The sequence below is a fragment of the Neolamprologus multifasciatus genome, chromosome 13, assembly GCF_963576455.1.
Source record: "Neolamprologus multifasciatus chromosome 13, fNeoMul1.2, whole genome shotgun sequence".
Classification (NCBI taxonomy): domain Eukaryota; kingdom Metazoa; phylum Chordata; class Actinopteri; order Cichliformes; family Cichlidae; genus Neolamprologus; species Neolamprologus multifasciatus.
The window spans coordinates 19,233,244-19,259,686 of NC_140451.1; the positions used below are offsets into that span (position 1 = coordinate 19,233,244).

Consider the following 26,443-nt stretch of genomic DNA (forward strand, 5'->3'; position numbering starts at 1 on the left):
TTCAAGCTGCATACCAGCTGCATAGGGTGTAATATAAAGCCAGCATAAACATGTGTACTGTCAGTGTAGACGATGGAAATGAGCCAGGACAACTCATGAAACACCTGCTCACATCTGGTTGAATTCAGTTGTGTACATCCTCAAAGAGCAGCAGGTCAGCTAATCACAGCCTGTACATTGAGAAAATCTACTGAAATACTCAGAAATTATTGTGAGCTGTGATTCTTTTTCCTCATACTGAGCCATTACAGATGATTTTAGGGTCCCCCCACCTGCTGAATCCCACTTTAAACCCTGACTGTGTTCAATTGATCATCATGTGATTAACAGAAAATAGAGCTATTTTTTATTATTTTCCTTCTTTTTCCCTGCTCATGTTCAGCGTAATGGATTCAAGCAGAGTATGTTTATTAGAATTAATATTTAGACTGAAATAAAGTTTGTATTCATATCTACTAATTTAATTGAATTATTACATGAATAAGTCACGAGGTCCAGTTAGCTTTCCATAAAAACAGGTCTAGGAGTTACTTTCTAACTTTGAGTATATTTCTGAGGCAGTACTTTTTTTTACTTAGATAGTATAGAAGTTGAATCAGTACTTCAACTTTTACTGGAGTATTTTTCAACACTAGTGTCTGCACAGGATGTCTGTACTTTTGCCGCCTCTGCATATTTGCAGAACATCTGGTTTAATGAAAAAACAAAACAAACAAACAGCACATGTGTAATATTGTTGTGTAAGGCCTTCTTCAAGCATCTCATTTTAATTCCTGTTGTTCATATTTTCATCATGCTCCAAGACTATTAGTGCTCGAACTATGGCAATATCGCAACAAAAGCTGCAACATGAACATTTGCAAAGTTGAGAATAGCATTTTGAAGTATTTTTAAACACCTTCTTTGTGTTTCACCTCAGGGACAGTAGTTTAAGCAGCTTCTACTGTTACCAGAAAGTGGCAGTAGAGTACGGTTTGCAAGCTCATTAAGACGGCATTTGTCTTAAATTAATGACATCAAAGCTGTGTTTAAGTTTGTGTCAGTGCCTTCAAGGCTACTTTGGACAGGCACACCCGGTAGTGATGATACATGTCACATTAACTATGTTGCATTCTTTATGCCTGAACAGTTAAATCAGTACGTTTATAAATACGTCAATAAGTACTTTTTCAAATTTTACAGTTCATTGAAAAGTTAAATTTGCTGGTGGAGAAGGGGAAATACTCTACTCTAAAGTAACTCTAAATAATTGTAACCTAAATAAAGTAATCTCATCTTGCAAACTAACAAGTTAATAGAGCAGTATCTATAACATACAGCTTATAATTTGATAATATAGTTTAGGGAGAACTTTAATGTTGCTGCTTGTGTTGTTAGTAAAACTGCCTTTATTTGGAAAAACAATGTGCTTTTATTAGCAGTAAATTACCAAAACCTGCCACATAGAAAACAGAAGAAAGAAACATCTAGAAAATAAACATATGGCAGTTGCTACAAAACAGTGATCCAAACAGTACAGCACACCTGCAGAGTCGGATTAAAGGCCCTTCTTATGTGATCACTTGGTCTCCTTCACCTGGGCTGATCCTGTCATAGAGTTCAAGTGTCATGAAATCTCTTGTAAGGAGCTTGGATAGATCCTAAACAAACAGTCTCATTTGTTGAATTCTGAATGACTTCATTTCCAAAACCAGGTTTGCGTTCAGGAATTTAAATTTGGTGTGTCACCACATAAATAAGGGGGATCTAACTGTTTCAGAGTCATACAAAAGCCAAAGGGTGTGAACTGAAAACATGGTTTGAATAATGACAAACATGCCAGGAATGTTTTTCTGTTTTAATAAAAATTGTGTTATTGATTTACAAGGAATGAAGCTCTTTGTTGTTTCAGTATATTTCAACAACACACACACACACACACACACACACACACACACACACACATGCACACACACACACACACACACACACACGAGCATAAGTCTACCAAACAATCCCACCTTCAGGTTCATTTGCTGGCTGCTCTGGAGCTTTTTATCATCACACAGGACTTAATGAAACTCTGTCTGATTGTCTGTCCTTTCTAAGTTCTTGAGATGGCCTCAGTTCTGAGAGTAAAAATAGAACCTTGATTAAATAGTGTTAATGATCTGACTTTCTCTTCTGCTCCAGCCTCATCTTGAGCTCTGAAACCAGCGCTTTGCTCACAGAGTCCTGCCTGGTCACCCCTGCCTTCTTTAGAGGTTTGGGTGCCACGGTTGCTGAGACTGTGGGAATGACCCACTGCCTCTCCACCGGGAAGCAAAAAGGTGGTGGAGGTGCACACGGTGGCGGGGGCGGTGGCCACTGTCTCAAAATCCTGCCAGCATTGTTGTTGTGGTTGACATTCTCCACGATTACCTCTGGTTCCCGCTCTTCCTCTTTAACCTTAAATTTCTCTTCGTTCCTTTCGGGTCTCTTTAAGGGGTTTTTAAAAAGCCAGGTGTGCTGTGTCTTCGGCCTTCTCTTCACACGGCGATTGGGCAGGATCCGGTTGGACTTTTTGTTGCGCATGAATGTTGCGGTGGAGATGAGGACTGTCACTATGATCATGAGACTAATGATACCAGCAAGTATACCTAGGATTTGCAAAGGCTTGTTTCTATTCTGCATTAAAAATGATCCCAAAGGCCCCCCATTGAGTTGAGTCTGCAAAAGAGCACAGGGAGAATTCACATCCATGGGAGTGAAGTCATACTCTGTCACACAAAAATATGTCCTGTGTATGTTTTGTTGCACTTTGTGCTTTCATCATTTGGTAAAAGATGTGTTAAATAAGTCTTTAGTGCCATTATAATTTACACAGACATGACGAAAAACAAAGTTGCTTATTTATTAAATGTAGTTTCCTTGATGGACGATTGATTTTGTTGCCTGCTTCACTCATTTTCATTAAATTAGCATTCTGCTCTTTTTATATTTTGTCAAGACAAGATCAGAGAGGTTGTCTGGGAAACTAGCGGAGACCATTCAGCATCAGAATCATAATCAGCTTTATTGACCAAGTATGTGCACACATACAACAAACTGGGCTATTTCTCTGAAAATGAGAATTTATGTGTGACCCAAACACAAACGTAAATAATTTGTTTAATTTGGTCGTAGCGTCATATTAAACCAAAAATACAGGTAAAACAAATTGTATAGGATCATTTATATTGTGCTCCTGTACTCTTTTACAGACACAGCCTTGTTCTGAAATAAAATCCTCTGGACACGGATTGCTACAAATTCTTGGTACCACATACTAATAACAATAGTATTGCTGTGCTGATGAGCTCAAGGCGAGCTTCCTTTATGGCACAGGCCTCCTTATAATCTTTCTGATCTTGCCCTGAGGTTGCACACGTAACTTTTTCAAAGAGCTGCAGTACATAACAGTTGAAATGAAGACCGTCAGTGAAATGGCAAAGCTGACAATGGTCAAACAAATCCCAAACACTGTCCCTGGACGTTTCCTTAGGCCCATGAAGTATGAGAAAAATCTGGATTTGATCTGTAAACATGACAATTGCATTTGTGTGAGATTCAGTTTTGTATATCACTATACATTCTCAAATTAAAATATTATGGTATAGTACTTTGTATAGTGTTTCAAATTTGATGAATGTGCATAAAAATAATAATAAACTGTGGACCTTCTGTTTGATATCATGCTGTTAACATCGCAACTGTGCAGGATGATTTATACAATGTTGATGCATAAAAAACTGGTATCTTAGTGGATTTATTGTGAAGGCCTCACATAGATTTCATTGTCATATTGCTGGTCTTTTGCTTTGTTTCAACTTACAGCTTCAGTGATGTCAATCTTGACGACGGCGGTGGTGGTGAGGGATGGATGGCCTCGGTCACGGGCCTGCACCACCAGCGACCAGGTGCAGTCTCTCTTCTTGGTGATGTTCTGAATGATGGCCATTGACTTGATGTAGGACTTCAGCATGATCTCGCCTGTGTCAGCGTTAATGTCAAAGATATTGTTTTCTGGCTCAGCTTTCATGATGGCATACTCGATAACGTTGTTGGGGACCTCTGCATCATCATCCACAGCCTGCAGACAGTAAGGGTACTGAAAATATTCACTTTTACCAAGTTTCATTTCGTTTAAAGAGAGCTGTATACCTCTATTTTCACTGGAGCTCCAATCACCATGGTCTTCTCAAGGAAGTTATCATAGAAAGCAGGAGAGTGGTCATTCAAGTCCAACACAGTCACAAAGACTTCAGCCAGGTTGTATTTCCCCTCTGTGTCCTCTGCCTTCACATAGAAGTTATACTTGGACCTCACCTCAGCATCCAGGCTTGCCCATGGCTGTGTGTAGATGATCCCAGAGTCAGGTTTGATCAGGAACCTGTGTACAGTGATGAGTCTTCTGTAAACTGACTTCTTTGGACAATGGATATCAAGACACCATGCACCATGAACATTTTATACGTATTTGTTATTGTAGATTATATGATACTTTTTTTCCCCTAAACAATTAGTCATCTGTTTTAAGCACTTGGATTGCACTTCTTGCTAAATCTTGGCACTGATTTTGTCACACAGACTGGGAGTTTTGGAGCTTTGAAATATAATTGTGATGTAGGCTGCTAATACCCCAACCTCAAATCTTTAGAGTGTCATTTAGGTCCAGAAAAAACCTACCTCATTTTTAAATAAGCTAACACAAAATAAATCTTATTACTTCTAGAAGCCAGATTGTTTTCGTCAGCTGGTCCTGTAACCTTATAAACACATACATTTGGTGCATTATGAAGTGATTGTTATTCAATGGATTTTGTGATTAAGATCTTTTATAGAGTATGCAGCAACAGCAAGTCTTAGCATGGCTAGCTTAACGTTGTATAAAGACTGGAACTAGTTGAAGTCGTGCAGATGTTTTTCAGAGTCTTGTCTCACTGAAGGTTGCCCTAACTTCTCGTAAATCCAAAAATTTTCATTAAATTGAACCAACAAGATAAAACAAGTTTGAAAGGTGACTTCAGAGGTGTTAGTGAGCGAGGTCAAACTCTGGTTCTCGAACTCTCGGGGTAGGCTCAACTGATGGAGCACAGAACCACTCCTGATGAGGTGAGGACAACCAGGTGAAAAATATGAAATTTAAATAAGAAGAATACTTTTTGGGGGAAACATAAACAAGCAGGATGCTGTTATGGAGACCTTCATATTACTAAACTTCAACCTATAGTGCCAAATTTTCTTTAATTATGCGATGCTGGAGAGACAAGATACGGTAAAAGATACAGATTGTTTCACAAACTGACTTGTTTAGCTGTCCTACAAGGTTCCAGCACAAGTTAGTCAGAAGCAAAGAGCAGTCTATTTTCTCCTCCAATCCCATTAAAGGATTATCGCAGACCGAGGGCGGGCAGGCAAAAGGACTGTCTGCTCTTGTGTACACTTAAGCGCTCAACCAAAGAGTGTAAAACATTGTGAAGTCTGCAATATGAACTGCTTTATTCTTTCAGATGTAGAGCCAAAGCATGTGGTCATACATTGCTTCATAACCATTTTAAAATCAAAGCAGCAATTTCGAGAATAATCTGAGGTGACACAGTTTCAAAATCAGTTTGACTAAACAAGCACGCACTAAGCTAAATCTCTCTCCTCTGCTTATTTTGGAAATCCTTGTCCTTGATGCCTTGATGTGACATCACATATCTCTTCTAATTTATTGCTACAGAGGGGTGTAAAAATACTTTCCCCTTGCATTTGAACAACCAAAGTAGATGGTAACCTCATTCCTACCAGCATGTGCCTGTGGGTTTGTGTTGCAGCTGAACAGACAGTGAACATAAATATAAACCCAAAAAATAAAAGATCCCAATGGCAAGATGTGTCTGTATTTGAAGTGCGAGAAAATGCAAGCTGTGGATATACAGTACTCTGTATTATCAGAAAGGACTGTGCAGTCTTGGATCTGGAGAATGGATTTCTTCTGGGAAACTAATAAAAAGTGGAAAAACACCAGTAAATCCTCTGGGCTACAGTGCTTAGGGGAAATAAAAAGAATCAAGTCGTGATATGAAAAACTAGTGTGCTCTTACATATCTGTCCAGCTTTCAGGCAGATGTGTTTTTGCTACAGTGTATGCTTACAGTGTAGTGCATTATTTGAAGAGATTTACTTTATTTGAGCTTCTTGACACAATTGTACATTTGATTTAATGTTTATTCTATAAAATTTGGTTTCACTACTGGAAAAAACCCCACACGTCAGGTGTTGAATTACTATATTTTACTATAGTATAGTAAAATATTTTACTATAGTATAGTAAAATATATTCTTTTTTCTTTGGACTATAAACATTAAAAATATTCTTCTGTGATCACTATCCAAAGACTGATGAATAGACACAGAGAAGGCGACAAAGTTATTTAGTTATTCTCTGAACATTTAAAACATATATTCTAAAATCCAATTAATGCTGTTTCTACACCAATGCATGTGAATATGTGGAGGTCTTGCAGAGATGTTACATCTGAATATGTGAATGGAACAACAGCATTTAAAAGGACTCATTTTTGCTGTGTCCTACTGGCAAAACATAAAGCTCATTTATTGCACTTACAGCTCAGCCCCTGATCCATAGATAGAGTACTTCACTTCACCCCAAGGTCCTGAGTCTGGGTCAAATGCCTGTAGACAGGTATCAATGAATCAATCAGTCAATAAAATCTTTATTTTGAACATAAAGTAAAGACAAAATCAGCAACAGCCGTCATAGTCACATGGAAAAAACAAAAACAAAATTCACGTTCATACTGATTCATGTTATTGTAATATGTTTATGCACTGAGTAATTATACTTTCATTAATTATTTGTAATTATTTAATAATTATTTAACTACTCTAGTATTGTAACAGTATTATTTTTAATATGTCATTAGATACAAATATCCATCCATTCATCTATCCGAGCAACCACAGGGCGAGAAGGAGGGTCCATGCAATTATCAATATTTAATGTACAACCTAATAGACATTTAGCACCCTGTCTCATCCATATAGTGCTGTGTAAGTGAATGACAGAGCTATGATAGATGATAGAGAATAAAATGTCATGTTTGGTTGTAGATTAAACACCTGAGTTCAACACAAGTTTTACAGCAGTGAGTTTAATATGTTGCAGCAACTATCCTACACTAAACTGTCATTCAAGCACAGCCGATGACCAGTACTGTGTTGACTTGCCTTTTCTCTTTCCTCTTTCTTTTTAGTTTGCATCTGTTTTCGTCATGAATGAAGAAATATCTGCACTTTCATGTTGTCTGCCAGCATGGACTCAGTAAACTGAATGAAAATGTGCTCAACTGGAACATGATGTTTCAGGGGTCAGCTATAAAAAGACAGATTTTTGATGTCATAGGAACATCATCACCATCAGCTAATCTTTGTGTCTGTAGCTGCTGGGATGCCTGTTCACTGTCTCTATGCGTCCAAGGTCAGTTGTTGGCTGCTCTTCTATCTGATTGAAATTGCCTGGGATCAAGGCAACAAACCCCTGTGGTGTTCACGCAAGGTCAGGATTTAACGATGAGCCTCCCTGCTGCTTTGAGCCCCTGTGGGGCTGACAGGAACAGACAAGGGCAAAAGACGATGTGATCCAAGTATCAATCAAATCGTCATGTCCTTAAGTGTTCATTTTACTTCAGCACATATTTTGATGCTGTAGAGGCATGTGCTGCTAAGCATCAGAGAAAAAAAACATGTCTGTGAATTTGGTGTTACACAACAAAATGAAAGTGATAGCCATCTGGCAGCTTACGTCGCCTAGCTTTTATCTACATGTTTTCACATATTATCCCAACCCTCCCCGCTCAAAAAGTCTACATTTAGGGGATTAATAGCCCTCTTGGGCATTTTGTTAAAATCAGCATTCCTCTTTAGCTCTGAGTGACGTACATTGGTGACGGCATGTATTTTTAGACAGGATGAAGAGACTGGCTCACCGTGACTGTGACCACATTGGAGCCACCGGGTGAATTTTCTGGAATTCTGGCAATGTAGTAATCTGAAGAGAATTTGGGAGCGTTGTCATTGGTGTCCAGGAGATGAATGACGATGTCCGCTGTAGCGCTGAATTTCTCTGGTGTGTCAATCTCAACCGCAAGGAGCTAAGGAAGAAAAAAATATTAGAAATATACATGCATTTTTCAAACCTAATTTTAATCTACTGTAGTGCATGTATATTTTGGCATGCTAGTGTAAATAATTTACCTTGTATGTTAGAAAGTGGTATTTCTCATAGTCCATGGCAGCAGAGTCTTCTACTAAGATTGTGACTTGGGCCTCGTTGAGTACAGTCTGAGGGACAACTCGCAGCATTCTTCCTGGTCCAATCAGTCTCAGATTGAATTTAGCATTTGCACCCTGCAAAAGCAAAAACACATAATTATCATATCAGATCCATGCTTCATATGCACAGATCTGTTAATACATAATAATCTGCATTTGTTTCAGAGCTAAAAAAAAGCAGGCATGTAGTAAAGTCTCTTATAAAAGTGATGAGTAGCAGCAATGATATTCTGGCTCACACAGAAAGATACTGTCTGACGCTGCAACATTATTATCAGAAAATATATTTAGTGAAAATCAGTCATATGGCTCATAAAGTACACAGAGCTGAAAACACAAAGACACTTGCGTAAGCTGGCAAATGGCACAGAAAGCACCTTTTAATTGTGTTGGATTCCTTTCAAACTCATGCAATTTTAGAAGGATTGACTGTGATAATGGCAGGATTAAAGTCATTATGAGGACAGAAACACAGACTCTGTCCTGAACACTATGCTGTGCTATGATTGATGTTGACTAAATCAGTTACTCATTAGATAACATTATAATTATTACAGAAAACAAATGCTATTACATAAAAACCAGTCACTGTTACTCTTGGCCGGCTAAGGCATCTTTGAAAGACAACCATGAGTGGTACGAGTGTTGAAAAATACCTGCACAAAAGGAAAACTCGAAGCTTGTCATAGTCAGTGTAGAGAAAATAAGACAACAAGGGTGTTCACCTGATCTGAGTCATTGACGGTGATTTTCAGCCCCCGGAGGATCTCTCCCTCGGGTGGATGCTCATACATGGTCAACTCAAACGTGCTCTGTGGGCCGTTCTCTCCATAGAAAGTAGGCGGATTGTTATTTAGGTCCACAACACGGATCACCACTGTGGTGACCTCATAGTCCATGAGTCTGCCTTCGGGACTTACTTCTGAAGCCTGAACAGAAGGAGTAAAAGTCAAGGAATATTTATCACTCTTAGAATCAGAGACATGGGCCGATTTTGTGTTTTATCTAGCAATTTTACTACCATGTGTTTCCCCCCTAATTTTCCTTGAGCCACTGTTTAGCTAATCAATGTACTTTGATTAGGTCTATAAACATTTTTGTGTGGACACAAGCACTTGTAAATAAAATCAGAAGTACAAAAAAATCCCAAAGTGTTTGTTTATTTGCAAGTCATTAGAAAATAGCTGTCTGAGAAGATCAGGCTTTGATTTATAAAGCAGTTATTATATCAAAATAATATAGGAGAGAATGTATGCAAAACAGAGTTGGTGACTGAACAGCAACTTACCCTGACTTTAATGTTGAAGATTTCTCTCTTCAGATAAATGGGGAGAGTCAACAGGGTGATGCAACCGCTTGTTTTATTGATACTAAAAACACCGTCATCACCTGGTGAAATATATTCGACGGATGAACCTTTATATAAATATTTCTCCCTTCATTTTAAGATGATTGTAGCTTTCTTTGACAAAATGGCTCACCATCATCGAATGAATAACGGACTGGATTTGGGTTCCCCACATCACCATCTCGGGCCTCAACAGTGAATATTTCAGATCCCTAGAGAGAGTAAGGTAGAAAGATTTTGCATTTAATAAATTGGTGGTGGCATGCATCTATAAAAAATAGATCTTCAAAAGCCTCTTTTTGAACCACCATGTGTCTGGTGCAGTTAGTCACAACAAATCGCCAAAATCTAACCTTCTCCCTGTTTTCAAAGGCTCATTTAAATGTCACACTCCTAATTATTCTCATTTGGATGCAAGTCAGACTGTGTAAACTTGCTGTGATGAGCTACTGCTGTGACATTTTGCAATAGTGATAAAGCAGTGAAATGCCAGTAATTAAAGCTATGTGATGTGATGTGCCTTGGGTTTTGGGCTCTTTTGTTAGTTATTATTTATACTGCCAATATAAAACCTAATCATTCCACATGATGCCGCTTTATGACAGCAGTGTAACTATGTTGTCCTAAACAAAAAAGAAAATGAAAAAAATGTAGCCATTTTGCTAACTGCCACGTATTTCAACTCTACACTAAAATCAGTGCATAAAATCACCGGGGGAGCGTTTTCATACTCACTGGCACTGAGATTTCATAAACATAGCCAAAGTAGGGTGTCCCAATGAAAGATGGCAGAGTGTCTTGAGCATCAATCACATTAATTGTCAGGGTAGCATAGGAGGACATAAATTGCTCCTTCCCATTAAAGCTACCACCACCATCCTAGAACAAAAGTAATAACAGTTTAAATCTGCATTTTTAAATGTAAGTCTCCTAGATCAAGAAATTGCTAATTTACATGTTCCTCTGCTATAATCATGTTTCATGATTTTATGTTCATCTTTGAGTATAATCCACCAAGTACCTTTGCAATAACAATGACAAAGTGTGTCCTTGCTTTCTCATAGTCCAGCATTTCTCCAGATTTGATACGAAGGACTCCACTGTGTCTGTCGATGGCAAACAGAGTGGACTGAGCACTCTGCAAAGAAAATGGAACAAATGCATGATTTTAAAAGCACACGCAGAAACACAAATAAGGGGTTACATGAGCAAAAGCCTGTCACTGGCACTCTTAAAACCCTTTAACAAACACTCACATGAAAAGTGGTCAGATGGCAGAATAAAACCACACAAAAGCTCCTTGAAATAAGCCAATTCCAATATCCAGTCTTTGCCCATCTGGATGTAAAGTACCCATATGCTCAAGGACATAGCAGGCAGGGGAAAGCTGTTGTGTCCAGATGTGGACTGCCTGTCTCGTAACTCCTCCTGAGCCACCCCTCGTCAACACAAATGTAACTGTCATTTAATCCCCATCTTCATAACTACACCAACATATTCAGACACAAATGCACAGTAACACAGGAAAATATATGTAACCCCTGCTTAGTACAACTATACGTCATCAGTGTTGAAAGCAGATTATTGAAAAATCTTAGCGGTTTACAATTTTACCTACAATTTTAACAAGTAAAAGAGCCCCGGGAGGTGACACAAATCCCTTTGGGGTTGTGTAAGGAAGGGCGTGTGAGTGGGCAATATTTTCCCACTGCAAAGTGATACCTGCAGGTAGTAGGTGACCGAGCCCCCTGAGCCTGTGTCTCTGTCCACTGCCTCAACTTTGTAGATACTGCTTCCAGACTCTGTTGTCTACAATGTCCAAGAAAGAAAAGGTAACATTTAGAGCTTAACAAGACCTTTTTCACTTGGAGAGACAGATACTGTTGTCTCGGCTTAACTTACTTCCAGTACATCAATGATCGCAGGCATGTTTTGGAATTCAGGCTTTTCATCATTTGCATCCATTACAAATATTGTCACTCTTTCCACAACCTAAAAGCAAGAACCGGCAGGAGGATAAAACAACAAAGCATGTTGAAGTTTATATTTTGACTTTTTTTAAAAGGAGCTAAAAGTTGATACCTTGCTTTGCCCATCAGTGATGCTGACAAGAACATCAATAGAGTCTTCTTTCTAAGTAAATAATAGTAGTAGGTTAATACAGCAACCAAGTTGTTATAAAAACACTGAATTGTCGATCTGTACATCTTTGTAAAGTTTACCTCTCTGTCCAGCTTTTCTACTAATGTAATGTTTCCAGATTTGGAGTCGACCCTGAAGTACTCTTTGGACCCTGGATCAAAGGAAAGGCCGTACCTCACCTCCTGGCCTTCAGGATCTGTGCCATTAAGACGATAAATTTGTGTACCTATAGAGAGATATCATTATTAAGAGTAAATATCCCCTCACAGAAACAAATCGTGGAAAGGTAAACAGTTTCTAACCATTAATTTATGAGGTGTACGTTTCTTTTGGTAACAACTGCTGTGGAACAAACCAGGCTGAAACACTAAGTACCATTTGGAGTATCCAGACTGATGCAAGGTGTAGAGGGACAGCTGCACTGCATTCGCAGCCAGCAAACTGTCCCTGACATCAACAGGTGGCAGCAGCAGATGAGCATGTTAGTGTGAGTGCATACACGCCACGCAACATCTGTTCATCTATCAAAGACTACTTAACATCCTGGACTCACACATATTGGCCACCACAACACACCATTTTGATGATTGGTTGTTCTACAGTCCTATTAGCTGTTCACACTAAATGTTCCCCAGTACAGAGGTCAATCTCACCAACAGCAGTGTCCTCTGAGAGGCTGAACAAGGCCAGGTTTCCATTGTAACTGTAGGGTCCATTGTCGTAGAAATATGGAGCAAAATCTGCTTGTGCTGCGGGCAGACACATAAATCAGAGAAAAGAATATTTAAATGTCACAGGTTTATTTGGCATAATCTTTGAAAGAAGAAATTGTGCTACCTGAACTATCGGTGAGTGGAGGTAATAAAGCACAACCTTAATCTATGACTGAATCAGTCTACTGAGTGTTTTGTACACATACTACTGATATGAATTTGTAATTTTAACTGGTTCTCTCTCTATAAATGCTAAAATGGCAGACGAAATGCTATGTAAACTGTATACACAACCTCCTCTTTCTTTGCACTTTGTCTGGGATTAAAGGTGCATTACATCAACCTCCTAAGATACTCTTTCTATACATAGACCTGCGATCCCTGCTGCTTTTACCTGTGATACGATTCCCGTTATTTAAAACAGTTTTAACCTATTATTACTATAACCTACTAGCATATCAGCTTTAAAACTAATTTCATAAAACAAGCAAATAATTTTGTGTATCTTAAAAAAATACTTATATTTCCATTTGGAAAACCCAGGGCATAAATAAACTGAAAACTGAGTGGAGGTTCTTTATAACAGTGACAGAATTACAAAATTAATACATAAAATAGCCCAGAGTCTGAATATCATTCACAATCTGATCGCATCAGGATTAGTAAACAGTAAACAGACAAACAATAAGGTAAACTTACCAAAGCAGGCACGCACAAACACAAACAGTAGTAGCAAATGTGGTATCCTTACATGCTTCATCCTAAAGAATAAAGTCATGAAATCGCACCATGAAGACGGCTTCGTCAAGAGACCTCTACATGAGCTACACTTCTCAAGGTGTTCTCTGGCAACTGGAGAAGGCTAAACGCAGATGCTCACATACTAATCCAATGACACATCTTAAGAGCTGCTTCAGGGCCCCCGTAGTCTCCGACTGGGCCTTAGCAACCAAAAGGCCAAAGGAGATGACTCTGTTTGCAAAAGCTGTACATCTACAACTTTGCAGTAGATGTACAGCTATATTGTTCACATTTTCAACTTTTAATGTAAATTGTGTTATTACTAGCCAGAAATACTACAGAAACTCTGTTTTATTCTGATGTTGTCTAAATGATAATTCATAAATGTAAAGTTATTATCGCACTTTTTACAATCACTGGTCACAGTAAAACATAACGATCAGGATGTTAATTTTGTTTTTTAGTTTAAAAGCTTTGATTTATGATCTGCTCTGAATGACCGCAGTCTCAGCTATGTAACCCCCCCCCCCCCCCCTTCCCTTGTAGTAAATATAACTCCTGGCACTGAATTATGACCATTTTACATAAAATATTGTGACCAACTATGTTTGATGTAAATTCTATACTGTAACTGTAGTCAGTGATTTGTTTATATTGGACAAGGGTACCATCTGCCATGCAGACTTTACAACCATATGTTTCAGTAACATAAAAAACCCTCACTACCTATGCAAGTAGCTTTTATGTTGAACTTTTATAACTAAAAACATCACATGTAGTACGTACTAAAGCGGGCTAATCTTCTTGATTAATAATCTCATTTTCCAGCAGGTGGAAATCTCCTGTAAACAAATGTTATATAATACTTATCCAGATGTCCTCTTTTTACCAAGGTAGTTATTTATTTTTTTACAAATATTTACAAACAACACATAAATGTTTCAAGTGACTCAAATAATCTAATAATTCTTTCTCAGTTCTCTAGAGTGCAGTGATGTTTAAAAATCCAAGTAAAGACCTCAAACTCGCTGTTTCTATCCTGCTGAAAGAGGCCTAATATAATGTACGAGGGTGTACATGGTCTGCAACAGGGCTTAAGTAGGTGGTACATGTGAATGTAATGTCAACATGGATGGCAGGAGCCCAAATCATCACACTGTCTACCAGTTTACCTTATTCCTGGTGCCAGGTGTTCCCCAGGTAAGTGATTTACACACAGCGGGCAATCCACGTGATGTAAAAGAAAACATGATTTCTCAAACCAAGCCACCTTCTTCCATTATCATGGCAAGTTCTCATGGTGAAGTGTCCATCATTGATGCTTTTGGTGGTGGACAGGGGCCACTACAGGGGCCTCACTAGTCTGCAGGTATATATACACAACAAACCGTATTGCACTGTGTATTCTGACACTTTTCTATCAGAACCAGCATGAATTTCTTTTAGCATTTTGAACTACAGTAGCTCATCTGTTGGATCGGACCACACGGCCCAGCCTTCACATGGCTGCTCATGACTTTGTTGCTCTTTCACCACTGTTGGTTTCTTACAATTTTTAATAGATATTGACCACTGCAGGCTAGGAACAACCTGCAAGAGATGTAGTTTTCAACATGCTCGGACCCAATCATCCAGCCATCAAACTCAAATCCTTACACTTGCCCATTTTTCCTGCTTCTAGCACATCAACTTTTAGGACAAAATGTTCTGTTGCTCCTTAATATGGGATGGAACAGTATCCCACTCACTAACAAGTGAAGAGATAGTCAGTGTTATGCCTGATGTGTGTTTATAGATAGCCTTTTATATCCACATTTGTATTGCATAGCTATCTACTATCTACTTTATAAGCTCAAAGTGCAGACCAAAAAACAAGAAGGAAAAAAAAATCCCATTTGTTTTTCATTGGCAGATGTTATATGTTTCTTCCCCACTTGGAAAAATAGGTCAAGTATACAAATGCATTGTTTAATTTCTATGCATACCATTAAAACACTTAGCATGAAAGAGGATTTACACACGTGAAAAAAGCATTTCAACATCCAGTCTCGTGCTGATATTAAATCTACTATATATAATCTGAGCTTTTGTCCTAGAACTTATAGTGGATAACATGTTCTAAGTGTGTGCGTAATTCACAAATGTTTTCACTCAGAAAAACACAACACACAGATGCAGAACATCAGGAGCATTAGTACAATTTAATATCACTGACCTCTGACAGCAGTTAAATTCTCAGCATATATGATGAAAGCTTTCGGACTGGGCATGTAAATATCCAGCATTCAAAGAGATCAATCATTTTCATGCCTTTTGAAACTCTTACACAATATACTCACTGAAAACGGTCACATGTCAAGTTACTTCTGTGTTGGTAGTTAGGGTCATGCCTCCAGCTTTAATTTTTGTAATACTGACGGATGGCATGCATTAAACCACTGTTCTCTAATATGCACACATGTGATGCATGGAGCCTAACTCTGGTAATATAAACTACATCAGATGTAAATATGAAGCACAGTTAGCACTTACATTGTGGTTGTAAAAAAGCCCAACTGAGTTATGGCACATAACATTATGTAGGTTCAAAAACAAGTACTTTATATGTGTGCTTATATTTAATAATAGTCATATGAATGCTATGAAGGTTTTTACATCTTCCCAATGATGAGTGTAAAAAGTATGGCTAAAAGTTCACTGTTTTATAGTTTATAGTATTGTGATTTCAATTATTGTGACATATGTGATAAGCTTCTGATTGTTGGTGACAGGCCATGAGGATGCCCAAAGAAATTTTAGGACCATGCCTAATCACTAAGACTAAACCTGCCTCAGTGTAACCTGAACCATTTGTACTCCCATATGGAAAAGAAATAGTAAAAACTTATATGATTTACTCATGAAAGTGGCCACTTTCTCATTACTTTCATATATTGTTTTAGTAAGTATCCAAAACATACAAGTTTCATTATATAATTTTTCAAGGGATCTTATATCTGTTTTCACTCTTGTATGCTTTTCATACAAGTTTCGCACAAGACAGATACAAACTTTATAAGATTTATATATCTTTTCCATATGGGCTAGCTGCCAACAAATGACAATGATAAGCTTCCAGATGGGTCACATTTGTCATACCACATTTTTGAATGGGTTTATGTTAACATAAAAGATTTAGCATCACGATGAAAACATAAAAAAGATACATTTAAGGAATAAAGAGCAGCAGAAGACGAACATGTTGTATCACAAAACAATCAGGGAAGCAAACACGGCAAGAGAGTTCTTTCCAAAATAAAGGTCAAACATGGATTCAATCACTTATAGCTTCTGAATATGTGTAAAACACCTGCATGAAGAATCGTTCAAGCCAAGTATTAAAAAGAGGAAGCTCTTCAAGTTTCATTATTTCTCCATAAAGTGTTACAGTTACACTGGATTTTTTTCCTTTCACATATTGCAGCTACTGTCTAGTGACAAAAAATAAACCCTAAATTATAAAATGCCAAATGAAAACACTGATTATTTATTTACACAAAAGAAAGTAAGCAAACTAAAACTGTAGCCAGCTATTTTACAAAATTAAAATGATAGCTGAAGCATTTAAATACATTTTATTTCATATTCCATGTAATGATGATCATATGACTGAATGTTTCTGCCATGAACATTTCAGCTTGTTGTACAGGATTAGAGTACATAGCTCATATTTAGAACACGTTTTTGGCCATTTATCAAGATGCGATGTTGACAGAGAGAGCTACATGTAGAATTAGTTTGGCTCTGTTTCTGTACATGTCTCTGAAACGTGAGAGTCTGGAAAAAGGACTAGTGAACATGTAGATATGTTTATCACTAAGACGAAGAATATTTTGGATTAATCTTGTTGGGTTTGAAAGAATCTCAAGCATACCAAAGATACACTCAAATCATATATTTTTATTCCCTGAAAACAGACTTGTGGGTTTATACGGTAGAGCTTAATATGTTTAACATACATTGATAAAATTCCAGTTAAAACAAACTGCCCTTTCTCCCCTGCTTAAAAAACATAAATGAAAGGAAAATCATGTATTTACCTGGGCGGAAAAGGAGATTTACCAAAAATAGAAAGGGAAACTTTGAATAAACTGAACAGTACTTGTATCACTACAAGAGCACCTGTTCTCAAGCTCCCCACTTCAGCTTTGGCCCTTTGGATTATTATTGATAATCTCTAGTGTGGTTTGCCAAAGCCAAAGGTTTGCTTTCAGTCCTGGTCCACTCTAAAACTGGGTCATGCCTTTAATCTCTCCATCTACAGTATACTGTAGGTTAGCAGCCTTTCATTTTCATAAACTGCAGAATGAATACACAGCACATTTTTTTCTGCTGGAGTAACTGTGGACTAAAATGATCATTAGTAGCTGTACAATAAGAAGTTTATATATAATCTATTAACATTTTATTTCAATATTATGGATGGGTCCTGACTACATTAAAAATAAATAAATAAAAGAAAATTTAAAATTAAAATGAGGGTTTAGCAGTGAAAAAATATCTAGGAAAACAGCATCAGTAAAATAAAAAAAATGTAGTATTCACAACAGTATTAAACTAAAGCCTAAAGTAATGTTAACATATGCAGAAAAATGCACAAAATATGGGTATGGTGTGCTTACCTAGTTTGTTGTTTTCAGGGAATGAAAATATATGATTCTTTGGTGTGCTTGAGATTCTTTCAAACCCAAAATGATTAGTGAGGATGACAATGCAATCTGACAAAAAAATTCACAATGAATAAAACACTTTAAGCCCTGACAGGAGCCTACGGAGGAGTTCAAACTAAGCATTTGCTCTCTAATGCACTGGTCCATACTCTGCTTTTACTTTGCTGCCCCCAAGTGGTACAAATCAGATGGTAAACACTACATGTAAAAATAAACAGGTCTGTTTATTTGGCGTGCGTTTGCTTGGATACAGTTTAGAGACAAGACAATGCAAAACAAAACAAAAAACAAGCATCTATCTCAAACAGTGGGTCAACTGTAGTAGTGAGTATCTAGCTGTTATATACTTATACAACCACATCTGTAGATGTGTTCTGGACCTTTTTGCCAGCATACATGTAACAATAATAAGCATACATGCAACAATAATAAGAATAGCAATGTTTACCAGCACCCCACAGACAATGTGAAAGTACATTGTACACAGTACTGCATTATGATTCCATGCAAGTTCTTTGAAAATCGACCGGCTCTGTGAAATTGAGGCAATACTAACTAAATACACACACCTGCTTTTGTGACATGCTTGAATGACAGGAAATAAATAGCTTATGAAAGCTACAGCATCTGCAAAAAGCCTTTTTTGCTGTGCTCTCCTGTTTCTTTCAGTGTAAAGGTCAGCACTGCTCTTCAAAGTAGCAAGATAGGATGCTAATAAAACGAGCTGCTTAACCTACCCCTACCAAATATAGCTATACAGTAATCAAACCAGCGCAGCAGGATATAAACGGGAGTACATCTGCAAAGTCTCACCTGTAAGAAATTAATTATTTTACACTGCAACAATCGAAAGCAAAGAGTGCTTTCTTGTTTTTCTTTGTTTGAATTATTTTCTTGTGGTCTACAGCAGAAGAATAGGCTCAGCTCATTCATTGGGAGTGACTATGACAAGGACAAGATTAGAAATGAATATATCACAGGGACAGTTCAGGTTGAGTGGTATGAAGTCAAAGAGAAGGAATGCTGTGATGGTTTGGACATGTACAGAGGAGGGATAAAGGATACGTTGGACAAAGGATGTTAAAAATGGATTTGCCAGGCAGGAGGAAATGAGGAAGACCACAGAGAAGATTCATGCATACTGAAGGAGGACATGAAGGAGACTGGTGTCACAGAGGAGGATAAGATAGGGTGAGATGGAGGCAGATGTGTGGTGAGCAGCTTAGTCATGTCATGACCACATTGACTGCAACTTAAAGACAAACATCAACAAAGTACATTTATTTATACATTAAATTTTTTTAGGAGCTATTTTAGTACACAATAAGTTTTACTATAGCCCACTTTAGCATGAATGATTCGCGCAGCGCGACGAAGCTTTACCTTTGACAGGAGGTTATTTTAATAGGAAAGGTTCGTTGGAATCACGTGACCTTGCCAACCAACACAGGCTGTCCGGGCGAGAGTTAGGGGTGCTGTGAAGCGTGGCCAGCTCGCTCCTCGTGTCGTGGTGTCCAGCACGAGAGAAAAGTTGGAGAAAAAGTTTTGTAAGAGGAAATACTACGCTTTAACTAGATTTAGGCAACACCGGTGCTTAATTACTTTTATGCGGTTTATCGTTTCCTCTTTTTTTGCTTTACTTTTTAAATCAGTCAGATTTAATTTTAAAAAGTATATATATATATATATATATATATATATACATATGCTTTCGCACTGGTTACTCTTTTTAGGCTTCGTAATATCAATGTTTCTGTACGAAGCCTCTGTGCTACATCTGGTGGAGGAGAGCAGCCCGAAACCGGGGATAGTACAATGAAGCCGTGCGTCCATCTCCGAGACAAAGCAGCAGGATGCTACGAAAGGACGGTATTTCTCACAAATCAGGGACATTTCACTTGAACTCACCAAGAGGCCAAACAAAGGTTTGTAAGACACACCATCTGAACATCACCGCTTCTCATTTTAGTGGCTGCAAATCGCGAAATGGTTAAACAGCGCATATGCAGAGCCGTCGACTCGCACGGGCTTGTAAACATCCTCTTCCTTTTGCTAAAAAGGATGTTGAATTGAGTTTGCTAACCTATTGTTTCAACCTCAAATGCGCAGATTGTTTTCTGTGATAACAGCAGAAATATGCTGCAATAAACTGCATTTCCGTTTAGCCCACTTTCCATTACACATATCAATTTCTTATTTAAATAAACCGAATATATGAAAGAATAATGCTTTGATTCCTGCTCATTATATACTGTATTAATACTGTGCAGAAGTATTCAGTAGTCTGTATTTATTCTGGATCAGTAGATGGTACAAATTACACTGAATTAAAATCCCCCTCCCCCCATGAACGACTGCCAGTGCCATAGTATTGAGCACACCACACACCACACAGAGGGGTGCAAGTGTGAAACGGTGGTAAACAGTGAAATTAACGTCAGTCAGTTACATAGAAATAATAACACCTGTGCAAACTATAATGGCTCTCAGTATTTGCCTATAGCACCTCATTGTTTACACTTGCACTCCTGCAGGAACAGCAAATCTTTCTGTGAGACTTTTTGGCTTTTAACATCTCCATGAAATGCTGCTTGGAGGCTTTGAAGGCAGCCATTAATGTAATTTGTAGTGAGATGATAAACAGAGTGATGTGTGTTTCTGCCTGAGCAGATAGTCAGATTTGCCAAACGCTCCGGTGACTCTTGAATATGTAAAAGTGCTCATCTCAAGCGTTTCAGCCTGACAGTTTGACGGCTTTGCCGTATTAAACTAAGATAATTGGGGGATATTTACTCACGGAGCACACAATCATTTCACAAACTACTTGAAAACGGCATTTTTTCCTTTAATTATGTGCTTTGTAGAAATTATTCACTCTCCTGACAGGACCAAATGGCATGTGTGTGCGTGTCTACATTTCTTTCTCAGCAACATGGAAATGGCATTATTCAGAGTTAAGAAATTTGTTGTGCTGAATGATTTCAATTAAAATTCATTGTCAATATGGTTAACTTGTTTTCAGAGGAGCACTATGACACCAGTGTGGCATGTCTTCCTAACTGGTTTTCCTTGTTATCCATGCCAGCACAGCTCAATATTCCCAAAGCATGGAAGGATTACTACTTTAGCTTATGACACTGAATAGTATTGGAAAATATCATGCTCCGACTTACCCAGCTGTCTATGCTGATAAATTAAAAAAATAATAATTGAGAGTTAGAATTGAAGATTACTGAACTGAAAACCTGCTGAGGCTTGTCTTAAAGGTTACTCCACAGCATGGGAAAGCTTTTGGTTTCTAAGAAGGACATGCTGGTGATAAGATGATGATAAGATGACCCAATTCATCAACAGAGACAGTTATAATATGTGTAAAGCTCTACTCAGTTTCCCACGATGTCTTGGATTTGGCTTAATGCTGAATCACTGGGAGTGTTGAAGGAATACTTTGCAGTCACACTGTTTTAGCCCCTGTACCTCCTGTTTTTGTTAACCCCCCCCCCCCCCCCCCCGTTTTAGCCTTTATTTGACACATGCAGAGTGAGACGGATTTGAACCCAGGCCTCAGCTGTAGGCCTCTGTTGCCTGTTCCAACATTTGTCTTTTAACTTATGCCATTCTCCAATGGTGAAAAGCAATAGTGTCATTTTCTGTAGCTCTAAGAAATAAGACAAATTTGTAAAAGCTGTTGCTTATATTTTCTTGGAAACCGAATTTCCCAGAGGAACCCACCCGAGGGATTAATAAAGTTTTATCTTATCTCTCTCTTATCTTGCTGTTGCACAAGCACCTCAATATAGTTGAAATGTCAGAGCAGCACAAATGCAACTACATATTGGTTAGAGATTAACTATAGACTGGTTATGTTTCGGTTTATCTTTAAGCACCAAGGAAGCTCTGTGATTACAGAAATAGCACAAGAACTAACATCCTATTTTTATTTGTCTTTTTTTTTTTTTAGAATGAAGCCTCTGCATGACAAGCTATGACCCACAGAACAGCACTGTAGAGCTCACATTGCAAAGGGAAGACTTAAGAATGAAGACCAAGTATGCAATCGTCTTTATCTGTATTGTGGCCCTGGTCATCATTGAAAAGGAAAGCAACATCCTCTCTAGGTAAGAGTATGGAGAAGAGTCTGTAAGAATCTGCATTTACTTTAAATTTTATATTATATTTGTGCAAATCAGAGGAAAGCTAAAGGGATCTTGTACTTTTTGGGAGGTGTGTTTCCTTTCTTTCCAATAAAATACATATTAAGACCCAGCAGTTTACCTTAGCTTAGCTTGCCTTGATGTAAAGACTTCAGATGTGGCGTTGCCCTGCCCAGATGTGCTTGCCAGCATGTTTCCATGCTTCAGATGAATGCACCTTCTTGATTTAACAATCATAAGAACAATAATCTTAACCCTAAAGCAGCATAAAGCCGGGCAGAATATAATTCTCAGGTGTGAGTTGTCTCACAGGGAGAGTTTGGTGGGGAGATTTAAACCTAGTGGGAGTATCCCCCCGCTGTGGGGGGATACTCCCACTAGGTTTAAATCTGGGACTCCCCACCATTTGACCTTAGAACTGAAGAAGCTTCTCGGATGAGAGGTGAAACATCTTCAAGCAACTTAAAGAAGTCCAGACGCTTTTCTTTGCAAGCTCCTTTGACTAGCACCACTGACGAACAATGGGCTGTGAGGTTAGTTCATTGATCATTAATATGCAAACTGTCATGACCATTGATCAACAACCCCATTGATCAATGGCCATGAGTACCATTCACAGATAGTTGGGGAATGGCTGCAATCACAGCATTGTAAGATGGTGAAAGATCTACCCTTAGGCCCCCTCCTCGATTTAGAGATGGTCTTCTCTGAATCGGTCATCTATGAATCAAGTTGGGGGCCAAAGGGTAGATCTTTAGGTAGGTTTACTTGGTTTAGCAGTTGTAAATATTTTGTGTTTTTGTACTGTTGTGTGTTTTAGTCATGGTTTTGTGAAGGAAATTAATAATTTCTTTTGTTTTAATTTGTTATGTACTTTTATTTTGAAAGGACTGGGTTGTAGTTGTACCATGCTTTGGAAGGTGGCCTCATGTGTCAGTGTCACTGATAACTGATTGGGGTTCTGCCTTCCTGTAGGCTATATACAGATATATATATATATCTTTTTACCTTATAAAAATCCTCTGTGCCTCAAAAGTGCTCTCACCCTTGCTGGTTGTTTTAGTTATAACTCAGACATAAATGCAACTATCAGTTAAATAAAATATATATAAAAAAAAGACTAAAATATAACACCTTATGGTTTGCCAATGGATATTTTATAATGAAGTCTATTTATCTTGTCAGGGTCTCTGACAGATTGATCCAGAGGCAGATGCCGCAGCAGCAGGATTTCAGCAACATAACACAAAAGGGCTCCTTGATGGCACTCAAAATGCTGCTGTCGCGACTCTCTGGTACAAAGAGGGATAGCTCAAATTTCTCAGAGGAAGAAGAGGAGGAAGAACTGGATGATTCGGGGACATACAGCTACGCCGGTGGCCGTAAGCACGTATTACTCTTGGCCACCACACGGACAGGTTCCTCATTTGTGGGAGAATTTTTTAACCAGCACGGGGAGAACATGTTCTATCTGTTTGAGCCGCTGTGGCATGTCGAGCGCATGCTGACCCCGGCTGCAGAGGCAAACAATGGGACAGTGTTGTCGGGAATTTACCGAGATGTACTCCAGGGGCTTTTCCTGTGTGATTTCTCACCTCTTGAGAAGTTCATCTCTCCCCCACCTCAGGACCATGTCACCCCATCTCTTTTCCGCAGAGAGTCTAGTTTATCACTCTGTGAAGAACGGGTCTGCAGTCCTGTAATCAGAGATGTTTTTGAGAGGTATTGTATAAATTACAAATCCCAGTGCTGCTAATCAAGCCTGTAATCTTTATTTATGCAGCTGCAAAAGGAAGCGCCTGATGGCCATGACACTACTTTAACACTAAGCTATCGCCTGTGTGTCTTATTAATAATATTCCAAATGTTCTTCTGAGTGACAACAGAGAAAAAATATGAATTTAATATATGCATGAAATATTAATATTCCCACTATTCAGTTTTGTAAAATGCTTTTTATCATTTAAAAACGTTATCGTCTTGTTTTAGGTATCACTGTAAGAGTCGTCGCTGTGGGCCACTGAACCTAACTCTTGCATCTGAATCCTGCCTTTCCAAACAACACCATGCCATTAAGACTGTTCGTGTGCATCAGCTGGACACACTGCAGCCTTTGGTAGAGGACCCTCGCTTGGATATCAAAGTTATCCAGCTAGTTCGAGATCCAAGAGCTATCTTAGCATCGCGCATGGTGGCGTTCTCTTCAAAATATCACACGTGGAAGGCTTGGGCGCAGAACGGCCAGGTGCCTGAAGATGATGAGGAGGTGAAGAGGCTCAAAGGAAACTGTGATCACATTAGGATGTCTGCAGAGGTTGGACTGAGCCAACCTCACTGGCTCAGGAACCGCTACATGCTGGTCCGCTATGAGGATATCGCCCTCTACCCTATGCAAAAGGCAGAGGAGATGTACAAGTTTGCAGGGATACCATTTAGTTCCCTGGCCAAGGAGTGGATACTGAGGAACACCCAGACCACACAGAAAGCCAGCGGGATTTACTCCACGCAGAAGAACTCATCAGAGCAGGCAGAGAAATGGAGATTTACAATTCCCTTTACATTGGCTCAGGTAGTTCAGAGAGTGTGTGGACCCACCATGAAGCTGTTTGGGTACAGATTTGTGAATGATGAAACGACACTGACCAACAAGTCCATTAGTTTGCTTGAGGATAGATTATTTAATTAATCAGGAGGTCAACATATAGCTGTGAAGCTGCAAAATGCTGCATGGCATGCAGTGCATGTGAGCCAGCAGAAGCCATTACTGTTCAGATCAAAACTGTTAAACAAAGGTGCCATAAAAATACAAACAAAGGTGCCTCACATGTAGGCCATACAGTAAGATGCTCGCCAATGATGTGCCTCATTGAAATAATGAAAAGCTACTTGATAAAGGGAAGTATTTATTTGCATACTGTGTTCACTGAGTAGCCTGAATATTAAACTTTGTTTCATGCTCTTTATTTCATTTAGAAATAAAACAAGCATAGATATCAAGGCCAAATGTGACAGATTGTTATGTAGGATTTTTTTTTTTTAATCTTTGTCATGGTTGAATTTTAAGTGAAGGTGAACTAAAGTGAACTTTAAGTGACAAACTTAAAGTGAAAGTTATGTGCATATGTTATCTAAGGGAAATTTTGTCTTAGAGGATCCTAAGACCTTTTCTTAATAACACCCAGTTTGGCTGGTTTCATGTTTTTATACATCAGCATTAGTCTAGGCATTTGCTAGAGTTACATTCGAGTAGACATGATGTGCTGTGGTAGAGTTTTACAAATCTTACTCAGGAAAAGTATATTGTGTCTCGATGACAAGCATTAATATTTTCTCAACAGTGTGCTGTGTAAGAGAATAGGTTCTTCTTTTGAAAACTCTGAGATTAGAGAGGATAAATTAAGATTTATTTATCAATTTAAAGATGATATATGAGAAGTAGTAACACTCATATCTATATGAAATATCTACTCAACTATTTTTTATTTTTTTTATTTCTAGCCAGCAGCCTTAACTGCATCTGTAGTAAAGTATTTCCCACTTCTCTAAACGTCCAAGTAGGTTTTGTTTAATTTTGTTGCTTGCGTGAGAGCTGATCTGTTCTTATGTTGGTCATTAAATGTAAGTTTTTTTTGTTTTCTTTTAAATCACACAACAACTCAAAGTAATAAAATCACCCAAAAATATTAAGACCTGCAGAATCCACCCTGTAAAGATGTGTTGTGTTTTGATGTGACCTGTGTAGGTTCACTCACTGGCCAATTCATTTGGTACACTTGTTCAGCTGCTTGTTAAAACAAATATCTAATCAACCATTCACATGGCAGCAACTTGATGCATTTAGTTATGTATGCTGAAGTTCAAATTGAGCATCTGAATGGGGAAGAACGGTGATTTAAGTGACTTTCATGCTGTTGGTGCCGGATACGCTGGTCTGAGTATTTCAGAAACTGATCTGCTGGGATTTTTTCAATAACCATCTCTAGGATTGAGGGGAAATGATCTGAAAAACAGAAAATATCCAGTAAGCTGCAGTTCTCTGGAAGAAAATTCCTTGTTGATGCCAGAGGCCAGAGGGGAATGGCATGACAGGTTTGAGCAGATAGGAAAGCAGTAGTAACTCAAACACTCATTGAAGCCAAGCTATGCAGAAGAGCATCTTTAAGTGGAAAACCCATCGAATCTTTAAGCAGATGGGTCAAAACAGCGGAAAACCACATCTGATGCCAATCCTGTCAGCTACAAACATGAAACTCAGGCTATGGGGCAAAAAAGATTTTAAAATTGTTATCTGAGGTG

At 38.4% G+C, this 26,443-nt stretch overlaps 2 protein-coding genes across 3 annotated transcripts; one reads left to right on the forward strand and one right to left on the reverse strand.

Annotated features, from left to right (window-relative positions):
• Positions 1-1,922: 1,922 nt before the first annotated feature.
• cdhr1a (cadherin-related family member 1a) lies at positions 1,923-13,541 on the reverse strand. 2 transcript variants are annotated; one of them, XM_085182770.1, is made up of 17 exons: positions 13,243-13,541; positions 12,484-12,579; positions 11,911-12,056; positions 11,771-11,821; positions 11,591-11,680; positions 11,411-11,497; positions 10,710-10,826; positions 10,424-10,567; positions 9,822-9,900; positions 9,629-9,729; positions 9,066-9,269; positions 8,263-8,415; positions 7,995-8,159; positions 6,614-6,681; positions 4,162-4,390; positions 3,833-4,090; positions 1,923-2,688 (listed from the first exon to the last, which is right to left on the reverse strand). In XM_085182770.1, the coding sequence occupies exons 1-17, from the start codon at positions 13,319-13,321 to the stop codon at positions 2,143-2,145; spliced, it is 2,613 nt and encodes an 870-aa protein (XP_085038896.1). In that variant the 5' UTR covers positions 13,322-13,541; the 3' UTR covers positions 1,923-2,142. The 2 variants fall into 2 exon arrangements, with proteins under 2 accessions (XP_085038896.1, XP_085038897.1); XM_085182771.1 differs by lacking the exon at positions 1,923-2,688 and adding an exon at positions 2,721-3,535 and having other exon boundaries at positions 13,243-13,538.
• A 5,244-nt stretch (positions 13,542-18,785) lies between these two features.
• On the forward strand, positions 18,786-25,858 carry chst3a (carbohydrate (chondroitin 6) sulfotransferase 3a). The gene is made up of 4 exons (XM_085182775.1): positions 18,786-19,918; positions 21,955-22,111; positions 23,333-23,869; positions 24,137-25,858. The coding sequence occupies exons 2-4, from the start codon at positions 21,969-21,971 to the stop codon at positions 24,831-24,833; spliced, it is 1,377 nt and encodes a 458-aa protein (XP_085038901.1). The 5' UTR covers positions 18,786-19,918; positions 21,955-21,968; the 3' UTR covers positions 24,834-25,858.
• The last annotated feature ends 585 nt before the right edge of the window (positions 25,859-26,443 follow it).